The sequence below is a fragment of the Monodelphis domestica genome, chromosome 5, assembly GCF_027887165.1.
Source record: "Monodelphis domestica isolate mMonDom1 chromosome 5, mMonDom1.pri, whole genome shotgun sequence".
Taxonomy (NCBI): Eukaryota; Metazoa; Chordata; class Mammalia; order Didelphimorphia; family Didelphidae; genus Monodelphis; species Monodelphis domestica.
In genome coordinates, this window is record NC_077231.1 from 320,208,453 (window position 1) to 320,224,638 (window position 16,186).

A 16,186-nucleotide genomic window follows, 5' to 3' on the forward strand; every position below is an offset into this window, starting at 1 on the left:
TGCTTGTCCCATAATGAATGGAAACTTCCTAAGAGTAAGGACTGCTTTGTTTCATTCTTGGTATCCTCGGAGACTGATCTAGTACTCACCACCTCATCGTTACCTCATAAATATTAGTTTGGTTGGGATGAATCTTGTTCCTTGTATTCAGCACAGAGACAACACAAAGAATAAGTAGCTTTGACAAAAACAATTCCAAGTGGCCATATTTGCTTACTGATTTGGGGAGGGTCACTAACCTAATAGATTGGGAGATGCTGTCAATGCCAATATTTGATGTGCATTTTAGGGGGAAAAGGAAATATTTGACTAGACGTCCCATGGGTCTTCCCTTCTTGAAGACCAGACGGATGGATTGGATGGGAACAATATGATAAGGTGGAGGTGGGAGTAGGGTTCAGAACTAGGTGAAAAGCTGGATCCAGAAGTATATATTAATGGTTCCACATCAATTTGGAAGCAAAGATTTCCAGCTGAGTATCCCCATGTTTCAGGACTTGGTCCTCGCCTGTTCAACAATGAAGTCAGTGGTTGGGTAAAGGCACACACACCATACTTACAAAATTGGTAGATGGTGCAAGGTTGGAAGAGAGATCTATCCATGAGATTTTAATGTATCCAGAAAATCATGAGGAGCTCAAACATTCGGCCAAATTAATAAGATCCAACTCAAGAAGGACACACAGAATGATTTAAATTTAGATTCAGAATTCCAGTTATACACATATATATATATATGTATATATATATATATATATATATATGTATGTATGTATGTATGTATGTATGTACACCGAAGAGGAAAGGCCTGACTGAATGGTCATTTGGAAAGAATCAGGGTAGTGGACCACAGACTTAAGAGGAAGGGAAAGCATGACTTGGCACCTGAAATGCAAACCCCACCTCAGACTTTGTTAGGAGAAGCTTGCATAGCCTCAGAGGAGTGATTGTCCTCCTCTTTTCTGCCCTGGCCACACCTACAGTATTCTAGTCAATTCTGACCATCGATTTAGGAAGGACACTGATTATTGGCCAGTTTCCAGAGAAGGGCAACCAAGATGGTGAATGGTCCAGAGATAGCATCTTCTAGGAATTAATTGAAGGAGCAGGGGATGATTTTGCTTTGGAGAAAATATTGAAGACGGTAGAGAGAGACAATAGCTATCTTCAAGATTTGGAAGGGTGGTTTTCTGAACTCTTTTAGGAAGTCTTTATCAAATCGTGTACTAGACGGGGTGCCAGATGAGGGGGATACAATTCAATGAATGAATCAAGTATATTAATAAATGTTCATAACATAAATAAAAGGTAAATCTAAATATATGTAAAATATCTAATTATTATGAAAATTAAATTCAAGGGGAAAAATATCAGATGGATTATGCTTGGCCCAGCAGCAATGTGTGGGAGTTGCAAGAAGGCAAATTTAGGCCTGACTTCAGAAACACTATCCTAATAGTTGGACCTCTTGAAAAATAGGCTGGGCTACCTGGGGAAGTCATCAGACATCTTCCAGCAAAGTCAGAACAGTCACTTGTGATGTTCAACAAACAGAAGAGATCCTTTTTGATTGACTCATCAGTTTATAAAAGGGATTCTTGGTCCCATCTGGAATGAACTTGTATTGCTTGCTGTCCCTTCCAATTATAAGCCTCCAAGATTCACTAAGATGATTACAATATGTAGCTTTAAAAACACGGCACTCTCCACTCCAATAAAGTCAGAGGTCATTGGTTGCATTTCTCTCATGCTTATGTGCATTGGTTTGTCTAATTCTCCTCTGTGAAGTCCTTAAGACTCATTACTGAAGGGGCCCAGAGTTGACAACAGTTAAGTGATATTGAAAATCGGAGCTGGAATCTGGTATTTATTTATAGAAATGCTAGCTATTTCCCCCTCAGTAGAGGTACACACATGGCTCAAAGGCCAGTGGAATGAGGAGCCTGGGGGTGAGGGGAAGAGAAGAAGAAACAGTAGAAAGAGTATTTAATTTGAAAAATGATTTCAGAAAAGTCGGATCCCCAAAGTGCCCAATGAGGAAACAGAATGATATTACGGGAAATGCTCAACTGCTGAAATGGCCCAAATGTAATGATGGATCAGACTACTCTGAAAACATGCCGTGACTAATGGGGTAATAGAGTGGAGACCTCAGACTACTCCCGTGTAGCCCAATATTCCTTCAGAGAATTCCCCAAAATGAGCAATTTGTCTACTTGTTGGTTTAACAGGTATTATCACAGGCCACTCTCCTCCTGAGGACAGGCTACATCATCCTCACACTGACCTCCATTGGATTCCTCATAGAGCAAAGGTAGGAGGGAAACGTTCTCATTTGCTTTCGCTTAGCTTAATATTCCCTGAAAAATGGTCAAGTGTCTCTGGATCAGTCCCATGTCACGTCCTGTAGGTCTAATGAACCAGTCATTGTACTGTGGGAAAAAGCATTGTGACCTTGGCTAAAAGTGCTGAACTGGCTAAAAATGCTGAATCTGGACTGAGCTGTGTTTAAGAGCACACAGGAACAGAATTGGATATGAGAATAAACGGATGCCTTGGGGGGGGGGAGAGAGACAGGGACAGAGAAAGAGAGAGAGGGAGAGGGGGAGAGAGAGAGAGAGAGAGAGAGAGAGAGAGAGAGAGAGAGAGAGAGAGAGAGAGAGAGAGAGAGAGAGAGAGAGAGAGTCAGAGAGAAAGACAGAGACAGAGAAAGAGACAGAGAGATACAGAGACAGAGAGACAGAGACAAAGACACAGAGAGACAGAGACAGAGAGACAGAGAGACAGAGACAGAGAGACAGAAGCAGACAGAGACAGAGAGAGAGAGACAGAGACAGAGAGAGACACACACAGAGACACAGAGAGTCAGAGACAGAGAGAAACATGGAGAGAGAGACAGAGAGAGGTAGAGACAGAGAGACAGAGAGAGAAACACAGAGACAGAGACAGAGAGAGATAGAGAGACAGAGACAGAAAGAGACAGAGATAGACAGAGACAGAGACAGAGAGAGAGAGAGAAAGAGACAGAAAGACAGAGACAGAGAAAGAGATGAGACAGAGAGATACAGAGACAGAGAGACAGAGACAAAGACACAGAGAGACAGAGATACAGAGAGACAGAGACAGAGAGACAGAGACAGAGACAGATAGAGAGACAGAGACAGAGAGAGACACACACAGAGACACAGAGAGTCAGAGACAGAGAGAGAGAAACATGGAGAGAGAGACAGAGAGAGGTAGAGACAGAGAGACAGAGAGAAATACAGAGAGAGACAGAGAGAGAAACACAGAGACAGAGACAGAGAGAGATAGAGAGACAGAGACAGAAAGAGACAGAGATAGACAGAGACAGAGACAGAGAGAGAAAGAGACAGAAAGACAGAGACAGAGAAAGAGATGGAGACAGAGAGACAGAGATACAGAGAGACAGAGACAGAGAGACAGACAGAGACAGAGAGACCGAGACAGAGAGAGACACACACAGAGACACAGAGAGTCAGAGACAGAGAGAGAGAAACATGGAGAGAGAGACAGAGAGAGGTAGAGACAGAGAGAGACAGAGAGAAATACATAGAGAGACAGAGAGTCAGAGACAGAGAGAGAGACAGAAACAGAAAGAGACAATGACAGAGAGAGACGGTGTCAGAGGCAGAGACAAGAACTACATGTACACCCCTAACTCTGGAGATCATTTTGTTGTCACAAAGAAGCTAAACACAAGTAATCATCATGTTCCCTGCATCTGATGTCAGATGCCACATTTGGCACTCCCATTCCCCTGTTCCTCTACCCAACAGGAAGCAGGCTCTATCAACTTTTCCTTGGCATCAGTATTCATTATTGCTTTAACCATTCAATTGCTTTGCACTGGATGCTCAAATGTTCTTTTCCTGGCCCCATCAAAGTCAGTTCGATGCCCCCAGTGGTCCCTGCCATCCTGTACTGAGAGGACTTTGCTGACTCTCCAAAATCAAGGAATATACACCAATACACAATTTGGCTAGGAGAGCAATATATCAGATGTAAAGCATACTCCCAGAGAATGGATGACTTCACTTATCCTAGATTGTTTGCATAGGCATCTTGCAGTCATGCATGTGTTACTCTTCTCTAGACACTATGATGTACTTTTTTTTTGTACTTCTCTTTTAAAACCACCCCTGTGGGTGAGCTATGTGGCTCAGGGGATTGAGATCCAGGGTTCAAATCTGGCCTCAGATTCTTCCTAGCTATGTGACCCTGGACAAGTCATTTAAAATAATAGTTAAACAAAACAGACTCCTGTTTGCTGTATTTTTCCACATGTTTCTTCTCCCTTTTTCATTCTATTCCTCATCTGTAACCCAGCCAGAGATGGCCTTTGGGTCAGATTCTACATGGCTTCACCCCAGAACTTATAGAAGCCTTTCATCAAAGTGTAAATGAACAGAATCATCTCAGAAAAATGAAGAATTCAATCTATTTCAATCACACAGATAAACATTGTGAATGAACCAATGGCTATACCCTGCCCGTGTTGCCTCCAGTGATCTTTTACTTCTTCTTTCTGATTCCTGAGGGGTAGAGGGGTCTCTTTCTAGTTTGGCTTGTTCTGGCCAGATCTGAACTTCCAAATGGAGACATAAGTTTTACATTCAGGGTCCTGTCGATGGGTGGCAATGGGGCAGAACACCGATTTTCCTCTGGCCAAGGTTCAGAACAGTTTTTGCAAGTGACTGAATTTGCCAACTGACGAGAAAGTCTAAATGTCTGCAATGTGTCCTGCCTTGGTGGTTGTATTTTCCCTGTCTGTTTACACACCAAGCTGCCAACAATTACAAAATGTAAAAGTCAACTTCCAAAAGTAATTAGTGGCAGTTTTCCTTCTCCCCCAAAGAAATAGAGAACTATCAAGTGAAAACCAGCAGTGGGGCTAGTAAAACATGAGGCTGTGGAAATAGGGGACTACCTAGAAATATTTTCACTATGAGAACTTGGACAAATACCAGCACAAGAATGTTAGAGCCCTTCTCTAAATTGGCTTTTGTGGGCTATTTTTGGTTTGCTGATATTTCAAAATATATGAGCAGAAAATTCAATTTAGCATCAGTTTGTGTGTTTGTTTGTTTCAGAAAATAAGTCTGATTATTTTATTTGTAAGCCAACACGAACGGGACTTGTCCAATCCCAGTTTGGACTCATTCTTGTTAAGGTTTCAGAAAAATGGGGTGCTTTTCTTTTCTATAAAATTTGTTAGTCCCCCCGCTGAAAAGGAGAAGTGATTAATTGCCCCAAAAAGGAATCTTTGAAGTCCAGCAAAAACATTTTCTTCTGGAACTCTGTATTCTGAACTGGCTTAGAGCTTTTACAACCAAACGAATGGGAGAAGCTAATGAGCTGTCTGTCTACTGGGATCACCCTATCTTTTTCTCTCCTCTGTAAGCGATTTAATAATTGAAAGGAAAAGCATGATGAAAATCAAATAGACCTTCATCTTGGCCGCTTAAACAGTTGTTCATCACTGTCATTATAAAGCGATTAATTAAAGGCCAATCTGCATGGAGTCCTGGATTAGGTTTCGTTCAAAGCGAGTTAACCAGACACAGTCCCTGCCTTTTAGGACTGTTTACAGTGTGAGACAAAACGTGGACGGCAAACATTAATCATGAATTCAATAAATTAACAAAGAGCCGCCTTTCCATTAGTTAGCCTGTCTGATTCGGAGCCCACATGTCTTATGTCCTAAATATTTCAGGAGAGAAATCCTCCATTTCCGAATATTAAACAAGAAATGTCTCTTAGAAGATATCTTAAAGAATGTGGACGCGAGCTTGCTCAAGTCGGCTCCTCCTGGTGCTCTAAGACCCTTGTTTCCAGCCCAGGCGTCCATGTCTGCTATCAGCTCCAGTTTGCTCCATTATCGCTTTGCCTGGCAAAGCTGGGAAGCGCCAAATCGTCATAAGCCAAATAATCATGACATAAGATGGTTTAAAGGTCTGCAGACAGAGAGGACCTTGTCCTGTCCTGGCAGTGCCCTAGCTAGAGGATCAGAGAATCCTCCCAGGCTACTGTGATTTCTCCCAGTGCTCCTTGCTGCATCCCCACAATCTAGAGGTGACTGTTGCAATCCTCTGTCCTGCTCCTCTCCATCTCTGCTTGAACAACTCTCTCCCTCTTAGACGGCAGTGGAGAGCTCTCCACACAGGAACATTTTCAGAACCTCGCAGGCAAACGGGCTAAGTTTAACCCCCATATTAGTTCTCAAAAGGATTACCATCTGGTTGACCAGAACATATTTCTCCTATGCTGTAGGGCTTACAAAGCATTTCCATCATCAAGAACATAGGAGATACTCTACCCATTTTAGAGATGAAATTGAGGCACAGAGTGATGCAGGAGTTTGGTCATGTTTCCTTAGTGATCCAGTTCTGATGGATTAGAACTCAGACCTCTTCGTCTCCATATCTAGCATATATTATGCTGCCTGTTTGAACATCAGGTTCTTCAACTGTTTTTTTTTTAAACCCTTACCTTCCATCTTGGAGTCAATACTATATATTGGCTCCAAGGCAGAAGAGTGGGAAGGGCTAGGCCATGGGGGTCAAGTGACTTGCCCAGGGTCACACAGCTGGGAAGAGGTTCTTCAACTCTTGCCTAATCTGAAAGCACATTTTTCTGTTGCCCTGTTGGGATCCCAATGTTGCCTGATGTCTGGATGTGCCTCTTGCATTGGGCCCCTGCTAGCTCAGACCTCCCCTTTACATGATATGCTTTGTCCTTCTCCATGATCTTACCAGCATCCATGTCCCTTTTTACCCTCACATTCAGTCAGGGACTTTCTATTGAGTTGTTTACACCCACTGATTAGTCAAAGCTTATTTTGGAGCTTGGCCAGAAATCTAGCTTTTTCAGAGTCTCTCAGAAGCCAGCGATGCCCTCCCCTCTCCTTCAGAGAAAACCCTATCAAGCTCCAACATTTCCTTCTTCATGAAGCCTTCCTGGATAATCTTTGTCCCCTCCAACCAGGGGAAACATGTGACCCATATTTTTCTTCTGAGCTGAATACCTTCCAAATTGTGTTAGTTACCTGTGGGAGCATCATATCCCCACCCCACACTGAACCCTTAGCTAGAGAACAAGAGCTGTAGTAGTTATTTTGCATCCTCTCAAACTGAACTAATGGATTGTGTTTTAAAAAATTCTTTTTTTTTTAAATCTCTGATCTATTATTTCATTGTGTTAAATTTATGGTTAGATTGAATATATTAATTGATGGTCACCGGGCATTTAATTTCTAAATGCCAAAATGAATTACTCAAGTAAATGGAATTTATGGCATTTTATTTTTCAATAGAGGGAAGGTATTAAGGAAGAAAAGGAGAGAGAGAGAGAGAGAGAGAGAGAGAGAGAGAGAGAGAGAGAGAGATTGAGAGAGAGAGAGAGAGAGAGAGAGAGAGAAAGAGAGAGAGAGAGAGAGAGAGAGAGAGAAAGAGAAAGAGAGCTTCCTCTGAACCAGTGAGAAATTCTAAGGCACCAGGTCAGGGGAAAGTAGTCTCAAGTCAATGGGCTTTTCTCAGAGGTTCACACCTCCATAAAGGACAAGGAAACTAAGTCAGCTTTTTTACTCACCATGGTGACCGTCTAAAAGTGAAGCAGTCTGAGGTCTCCTGCAGGAGTTCCTCCAGGGATCCAGTCCCACAGTCAAGTGTTTTCACTCCAAGTCTGAGTGTCTGTTTTCCAGTCTCTCCTCAAATGTCTGTCTTCCAGTGTCTTCTCCGAGTGACTCTTCTTCACCCCAATCCTGAATGACGGTTCTATCCAGTACAACTCCAAGTGACTGAATTCTTGAATCTTCAATGTGCCTCTGTTTCCTCTATTTAAAGACCTTTTTCTCTTGTGTCACCTCCCCTAAATTTTGTATCTATCAATCACAGTAGAAGCTCTTCTCCCGGACTGCCCACTCAATGTATGAAATAGGTGTTCACACCTTTTGTAGTTAGTTGACACCTTTTCCGTTAGTTCACACCTTTTGTAGTTAAAATGGGATCTACTTTAAATACTGAGTTAACACTTTGGGGATTAAAATCTAAAAATAAACAGGGGATTGCAATTTTATCTTCACTGTCAAGGAAGAACTAAGTACCTTCATTGTTACAATCAAGAGGTAGCCAAATCCAGTCTTCACAATTGTGGGAACTTCCCAGTGAGTTGATTCTCTCTCAATGAAGTAGTCTGCAAATCCTCCTAGTATTGCCTTGGTACTCCCCACATTATGTTTCTGTAGTCATATAAGCAGGGTGTATAAGAAGCTGGGACCCCGGTTTTCCAAAGGCCAAGGCTCATACTATCCATTGAGCAGCCCCAAATCTTGCCTTGAACAGTATAGGCATAAAAAACATTTGCTGAATTAGAATTCTTTGATCCATGCACATTTTGTGAATGCAATAATCATAACACTGAAACATGGAAAAATTCCATTGAAGTATAATAGGAAGACTGTTGGATTTTAAGTCAGATCATCTGGATTTGAATCTTGTTTCTTCTCATTTCTAATGATGTGACTTGGCCTGGATTTCAGTTTCTTTATCTGCAAAACCCACTGCTGAACAGTAGTTCTAGGATCCTATGGTAACTGATTGTTGATTAACTTTCCATTTCAGACCTGGTGCCCCCATTTTGGAAACCATACGATGCTCAGTATTTTTAATGTTGTATCGGCTAGATTACTTGAAGCCCTTCATCCCTTCACTGGCATTTGCTTTCGAGGTAAGATCTGGAGTGCATGGGACTTCCACCCATTTGGATTGCCTAATCCTTTGATTAATTGCAGATCCATAAACTTTTCAATGACTTTCTCTTGTTGTAGAAAAAGATTGTTGGTAAATGCGATTCCCTTTCTAATGATAATAGTCTAGTGGCAGTCATTCTGAAAGTTTGTGGACTGCCATTTCTGAAAGCCATGCCCTTGTTTCCTGGGCACATTCTTTGCCAAATGTGAATCAGCTGTTTCATGGATGAGACTCAAGGAAATCAGGTCACACATTGAGCTAATGGGTTTCCTTTCCTACCCCACCCCTACATGGACACTTAGTCATCTTCTGTTCCAAATAGTCTAGTGATCAATGAAATCACTGATATAGCATCTAGTAGATAATGTTGGCTTTGTTGGTTCTTTTTTTTTTAACTTGGCACATTTGTATGTCATCACAAAAAAAGAAGATGCATTTTCCTGGAAAAAAATATCATTCTACATAGCATTCTAAGTGGTTCCTCAAAGAAACCAAATCCTGACAGGCGGTACATGATGGGGCACTAGTTAGGGATTTCTTTCAGGATTGCTTCTCATGGAGTCTTATTGTGCAAGAGGTCATTGGCAAGCATGGTGTCCAGAGGATTCTCATGCAAGCTTGGCTGCAGCTAACTGGCCCCTGATGGCTCTTCTAGTTCAGAAATTTGCCTAGTAAGTAACATTGGGCTTGCCTCTGCTGGTTTTCTTTTCATTCTCAATTCTTTGCAGTCAGGAGTCTTCAGATGTCATTGGGGGGGTTAATTATAAAGCTTTCAAGTTTTGTTGGGACAATCCTAAGATATCACTGAGAAATCAGTGGCATTGTACAAGGCAGGACAATGACTGGAACAAGGGCAGATATTTGGCAATGGGCCTGTGAATTAGGGGCTGCACCAATGCTGTTTGGCATCATTGACCTGATGGGCTTTCTGAACACCAGGCAAACAGCCAAGGAACTTGTTCCACGGATGGTGGGATGCTTCTTGTCATTTTGATTGCTGAACTAGAGAGATGTAACAGATCCAGAAAAGATTCCATGTAATGATGTATTCATTTTACAAACTCTGTTCCATTTCTCAAACCTTATAAAGTACCTGCCCTAAGTCAGGCTCTGGGCTAAGCACTGTAAAATCAAAGTACAAAGTGTGGTTTCTGGCACCATCGAGGTAATTAAGAAATACTTATTGCATGAATTGAATGACTAAAACTACAAAGTCATCGTGCCACTTCCTAACTGTAATTTTAGGTAAGAAATCTAACCTTTGCTGGAACTCCATATTTATGCCAATGCCTCAGAAGGTTGAGCTGAGGAATAAATAAGAGAACCTGTGTCAACTTCAAAGTCCTTTGCAAAGAAGGAAGAAACAATTTTCCCAATGATAAGAAGCTGCCATGTGTTGTGGATAGAGAGAGAGAGCTTACCTTGAAATCAGGACAAACTAGATTATGTTCCTATTGGAAACACGTTGGATGAAACAGTTAATCCCTCAGATTGACCAATGCTCAGTTCTGGGCCAGTTGGCCATCTGCAGTGGGGGAGAGGATTTCTATAACAAGGAATACCCTATACTGACAGCATCACAGTGGGAATGGCAGTCATTCTGAAAGTTTGTGGACTGCCATCTCTGAAAGCCATGCCCTTGTTTCCTGGGCACATTCTTTGCCAAATGTGAATCAGCTGTTTCATGGATGAGACTCAAGGAGATCAGGTCACACGTTGAGCTAATGGGTTTCCTTTCCTACCCCACCCCTACATGGACACTTAGTCATCTTCTGTTCCAAAACACAAACTTGGAAGATGAACAAGAGAAAGACATCCCCCCAATTTGGGGGGGAAGAAAAGTAAATAAGCTAAAGAATAAAACATGAATGGGATAAGAGCTTTGGAAAATTCTCTAATTTCCTACAAAATTTAATTGTTTTATAGGGGAACATTTTGTTATTCATGGTGGTTTGTTTTTCCTCATAGTGAACAAAATGAGAATACAAATGCTTGGAGAAATTAAATCCATTGAACTCAGGAGTCATCTTGAGAACAGGGTTCCATTCTTCATAATAGTTCTCCAATCTTCAGCTCAATCAGTCCAGAAACATTGCTCATTTCTAGGCTTCCAAGACACAAAGCAAAAAAAAAAAAAGATATAACTTTTCCCTTGTGGAGCTTACAGTCTAATGAGAGACTACAAGCCATAAAAGGGAACAGCGATTAACATTTTTCCAGAAATGGATACCTTGCACTTTTAAAGATGAAAGATAGTTGAATGACAGTTACTCACATTCCTTTCTTACCTTAACATTTCTAAAGATTTTCTCCCTTGCTCCTTACCCTATAATAACCCTGTGAGGTTAATGCTGGGGATATTATTTTTCTTATTTTGCAGATCAAAAAACTGAGGCAAAGAACCATAATTAGATTCATATTTGTGAATTCAAATGTGTAGTAAGGATCATACTTATTTTTTTCTTTCTTAGCATTCCATCTACCCTGGATGTACAAAATCTTCCCTGTCTCCTTTTTCTGGATAATTCATTATAAAAGCTCTACTTTTTCTTTGCTAGTGTTGTATGAATATAATCATGATAAATAGGCTTTAGAGCTTCATTCAATCTTAATTAGTGCCGGCTGGCTGCAAACCCTTCTCATGCCAGGACACTGTGTTCTCATCATTTTTCTGTAAAACTATTACAAGAAAATTAGCATTCTCTAAACAATTTGTAGAGTAACTGATTGTATGTAGTCAATGCCCTTCCCAAATGAATGAAACATTCACTAGGAAATCTACTCTCAGCAGTATTTAAAGTTGACTGCCTACAGGTTCATTTTAACCCAAATGAAGTAAATATCTCAAATATGGGAGGAATTTGAATATTCCAGGTTGGAATTTGCATATAGCCATAAAAGTGACTATTGGGCATGACAGGGAGAGTGAAGGACATTGAGTCAAACAGACTCATTTAAATCCTGCTTCACACATCCATAGAATGACCTGAAATAAGTCACTAGACCTCTCTCTGCCACGTTTCCTCCTCTGTCAAAATGGTGATAATAATAGCACCTTTCCCACTAGGAACTTACATTCTACTGGAAGCAATCAGCAAAATTCAAGGTAAAGAATCAAATATATGAAAAACAAATGCATTGTCCTGGGGGCAAGGAAACCAGAAAATACTATCTGGGGAGAGAGTGGTATCTGGAGAACGACCTGCATTAACTGGAAGTGGGCTTGGACAGACTTGCAGAGAGTTCCGAATGTTCATTGATATGACTTTATTTCCTGATGCCATCTTCTCCAGACTGGTTGGTAAAGAATGGTACCTGGAATCCATTTGTTGCTCCTTTACCACTCATTGAATCCATCCCCCCCCCCATGGTAACTCGTGTAGCCTCCCTCCCCCTAAATGGACAAAGGACCACACTTAAATTTCACATTGCCTTGGATGCAACAGCCCTCAGGTGGTTACAATTTGGGGTAAAATATGAAGGTTGGTGAATTGTTTCCCATGACCAATCACGAACAGTTTTAGAGCCCTTTCTTTAGCTTGCTTGGAATATTGATGGGGTCAGAGTGGGATGCTGTTTCTAATCAGGGCCAGCCATTTACTTCTGCAAATTCCCCTGAAGTATTGCAGCTAAACATACAACATCTACCTAGCAAGGTGTGGGGACTCGTTATCCCAGTCCCTCCCCCATCTCTATGCAGTTTGTATACCTGGAATTTTATTGACTATTAAGTCAAATACATCCTCATTGCTTTTCTCCCATATATTGTTGTTCAAATAATGTGAAAAAAGCCAAATCCCTCCTCTTTCATCTTGCCTTTTGTCTTGTCTTCTCTTGTGTTCTCTTGTCTTGCCTTGCCAACTCTTTCCCCAATTCACACATTTATACATATATAGATATGTATGTATATAATGTATGTATGTATGTATATAACCCTCCCAACTATACCTGAGCATCTGTTAGCCATTAGCTTTTCTTATGTCAGAGGCTTTAGAGATGCTTAGCCTAGTGAGCAGTTACACCAAAAAGAGGGAAGAAAAGCCAAAGGTAACAAGCTATTTATTTGATAGAAACAGGGGTCAAAAGACATTTGCAAGGATTGTGTTTTTATGGTAATGTCTGTGTTTTTGTTCTACATACATATTCATTATAATGAATAGAAATGAAACTGAGGTCCCAAGCCTTGCAAAGGTCAATGGATATGAAGATCAAGCTCCTGTAATGGCCATCCACTGAAGGCTCCTGGCCATATTCACTCTTTAAAGCACCATCATTTGCTGGATTAATACTTTTTAAAAATGCTTTTCATTTTCTTGTGAGGACATTTACATGTTAATTCAGTGTATGCCTAGAGTAGCATAATAAAAATAAGCCCAATTTTTATAGTCAGCCAAGGTTTGAAGAATTTCTACTTCTCTCCCCCCAAAAAACCCAACCATTATGTAATGTGAAAAGATTACTCTCTCATGATGTAGTTGATGAGTGATGGTCAGCATAATAAAAGGACTTGCCCAAGGCCTCACTAACAGAATGATATCCATCCTAAATTTCAAAACAATTTCCTATGAATCTGGTTCCATGAATGATACTTGCATTCTACTAGATGATCTTAGATGAAGATTCCAATAATTATGTTGAATTTAAAAAATGGAAAGAAAGGAATCAGTAAAAGATATTTCTGGTCTCTTCATTTGTCAATGAGCAAACCAGGGTAATCTGAGCAGGAAGTTCACTTTACAGAGCACCATGAATAAGATTGGAGAAGTAAAAGCCATTTTTAGAATGGGACACTTCATCATCTGTTAATTATAAAACTGCTTTCTTCTTTTTGGATTCCCCTCAGTTGAGATGCTACTGTGGCTTCATTTACTCATATGTGGTCTACATGGAATATACATCTTTCTCCAATTGTGGAAGTTGTATCAGCAGCAGGAAGATATTCCAAGTTATTTCTCCAAGTTACTGCTCCAAGGTAGCAACCCTTGTGAGCAGAAATCCCAGCATCCTCTTGGCTTTGAGGTCTCTTCCTTTAATCAGTTAGTTCCTCCCAAATTTCCATTTCATAGAAGGCAACCAGATCAGAACATGACTTCATTCCACTCTGGACCACACTTCTGATTAGTACTTTCTCAAACATTTCTGATACATGAGTAACACTCTCCCACTGTCCCCTTCAACTTCTTTTCATGTGTTGTCATCCCCCGTTAGGATGGATGGATGCTCTTTGAGGGCTTTATTTCTCTTTGTATTCCCATTGCCCAGGACACAGTAATCACTTGCTAAATGCTTGTGGACTTAGAAACTCTAACACTGACCTTCTTCATCTAATCTAGATGTATCTTTCCCAACTTTACATCATGTTTCTCCTCAGCTTCCATCTCTAAAATGTTATTAAGACAAACAAAGAGCCCTTTAAAGATACACCGGACATATGCAGTAAGAGCTGTAGGATTGTTTCTTTTATGCTGGGGGAAGGAAATTAATACTAAAGGCAAAGTTACGTCTTTGATGCAATACAAGCATTGTTTTTCTGTTCTCTCTGTTGGTCTCTTGATGTGTTTCTGTTATAAAGAACAATGTGCTTTCTGTAGATCATAAGTTGAGTAATTTAAAGACACAAGATTCTGTGAGGGTGCTGCTATTGAAGCTGACTAGGGGAAGGGTATGGGGCTAGGAGAGAAACCAGGCTGAGCTGAACATGGAGGTCTGTGAGCATGATTTCTTGCCATTACTTGTCTCCTAGGGAAGAGTTTTAAATATGAGTTATCACTAACACCATGTTGGTGGGCAGATCACATAGGCTTTCATAGCAGGAAGAGAATTTTTTTTCATGAGTATCATTTTAAAAAAGTGATTGATTAGTTACTTCTCACTCTCACACCTATTTATCGTCACATGCACAACTCACGATGCCTAGCCAGCTCCAGACCAGCTTTTCCTTTATATCTCATTGAGATAGCTTCTTGCCATCTCTCTTGCCCACTTTGCCCCAATCTTCCTTTATCTCTCCTCTTTTCTCCTTCCTTTTTCCCTCTTCTTTCCTCCCTAATGCTGACATAGTCCTTATAGATTCTGAGGCTGCTCATCCCACACCACCCTAATACTTATATTGATATATCAAGTACCACTGGGGACATCCATATCTCCATCCAAGCTTCTTGGAGTGGGGAAGGGTGGCTATGAGGTATCTCCAGAGACATGCTGTGAAATGTCTATGGCTCCCTGATAAAATGTACTCCAACTCATCCTAGTATGCTCTCCTCAATTCTAATAGCCAGTTAGAAGCACCTCAATTTCATTTAACCAATGAATATGAAATAGCTTCACAAAATATATTTCTAGCAAAGTTAGAATACAAATTAAACTTAATGCTGGGCACCTGGGTAAAGCAACAGATAGAGCACCTAGACTGGAGTCACGAAGACTTGAGTTCAAATCTGGCCTCAGACACTTAAAAGCTGTGTGATCCTGGGGAAGTCACTTTACCCTATTTGCCTCATTTTCTTCCTCATTGTATCATAATTTCTCTCATCATCATCATTAATGATCTCTTGGACTTTTGATGCTTATTATTCTGATCTTTCCAAACTCATAGGATTGTAGCTATCTTCAATATTTTGCCTTAAAGAAGAAAGAACAAATTCCAAAGAAGCAAAGAGTAGAGATTAGTAATCCTGGGCCCCATGTTGTCCTGGAAGGAGTGCCTGGGGCCTTTCTTTCCATAGGATAGCATGGCCCTTTTGCCTACATAGTGATCAAAAAGGAACAAGGAAGAGATACATACTCCATTGGGTGCCCAGTTGTCTTTTACTCAACCCTGATTCAGATTCAGTAGCCAATAACAATCTTTCTCTTCTCTTGGTTAGCAGACCAAGACCAACTCAAGGTCCAGACTGAGGATCAGAGACCCACTTTGTGGAAAACTAGGAGCCCTGCCCCTCCCTTCTGTTTAGTAGCCTACAAAGCATGCTGAGCTTGCTCGGAGAAGGTAGCTGGAGCATTCAGGAGCCAGCGACCTATGCATGCATTCTGGGGACTTCCAGATGCACTTGGACCCTTCCAATGACTTGGCATGTGTTACAAGTTTTAAGAGATAAGGGTGGCCACGCTTTTTCTTGAATGTTCACACTATGTATTTTGAGGGAGACGTAATCCATATGGTTCGAAGCCATTTACACTTAAGTGATGACTTACATCATCAAAATGATACAGTTTTAAGGTTGTCCCCAAAACCTTTGGAGTCTTTTAAGTAATTCCATGGTGTTTTGTTTTGCTGTTTTTCCCCAATTCTAGAAAACAAAAAGTGTCTGCTTGCCAGGGGCAATGAACTCAAAGAGTCACCAGACTCTTGGAATTTGGCATGGTCGAGCCAGGAATACTGAGTGGGTTCTCAAATGAAGGCAAACCTCAAGTAATTG

General features: G+C 40.9%; 1 protein-coding gene across 1 annotated transcript in view; it reads left to right on the forward strand.

Moving 5' to 3' along the window:
• The window catches only part of AGMO (alkylglycerol monooxygenase), a 381,369-nt gene that overhangs the window by 214,178 nt on the left and 151,005 nt on the right, over nt 1-16,186 (forward strand). Inside the window, exons 11-12 of the mRNA XM_007505432.2 lie at nt 2,232-2,314; nt 8,640-8,745. Of these exons, the coding sequence (XP_007505494.1) occupies nt 2,232-2,314; nt 8,640-8,745 (189 nt within the window). The remainder of the gene's footprint in view (nt 1-2,231; nt 2,315-8,639; nt 8,746-16,186) is intronic.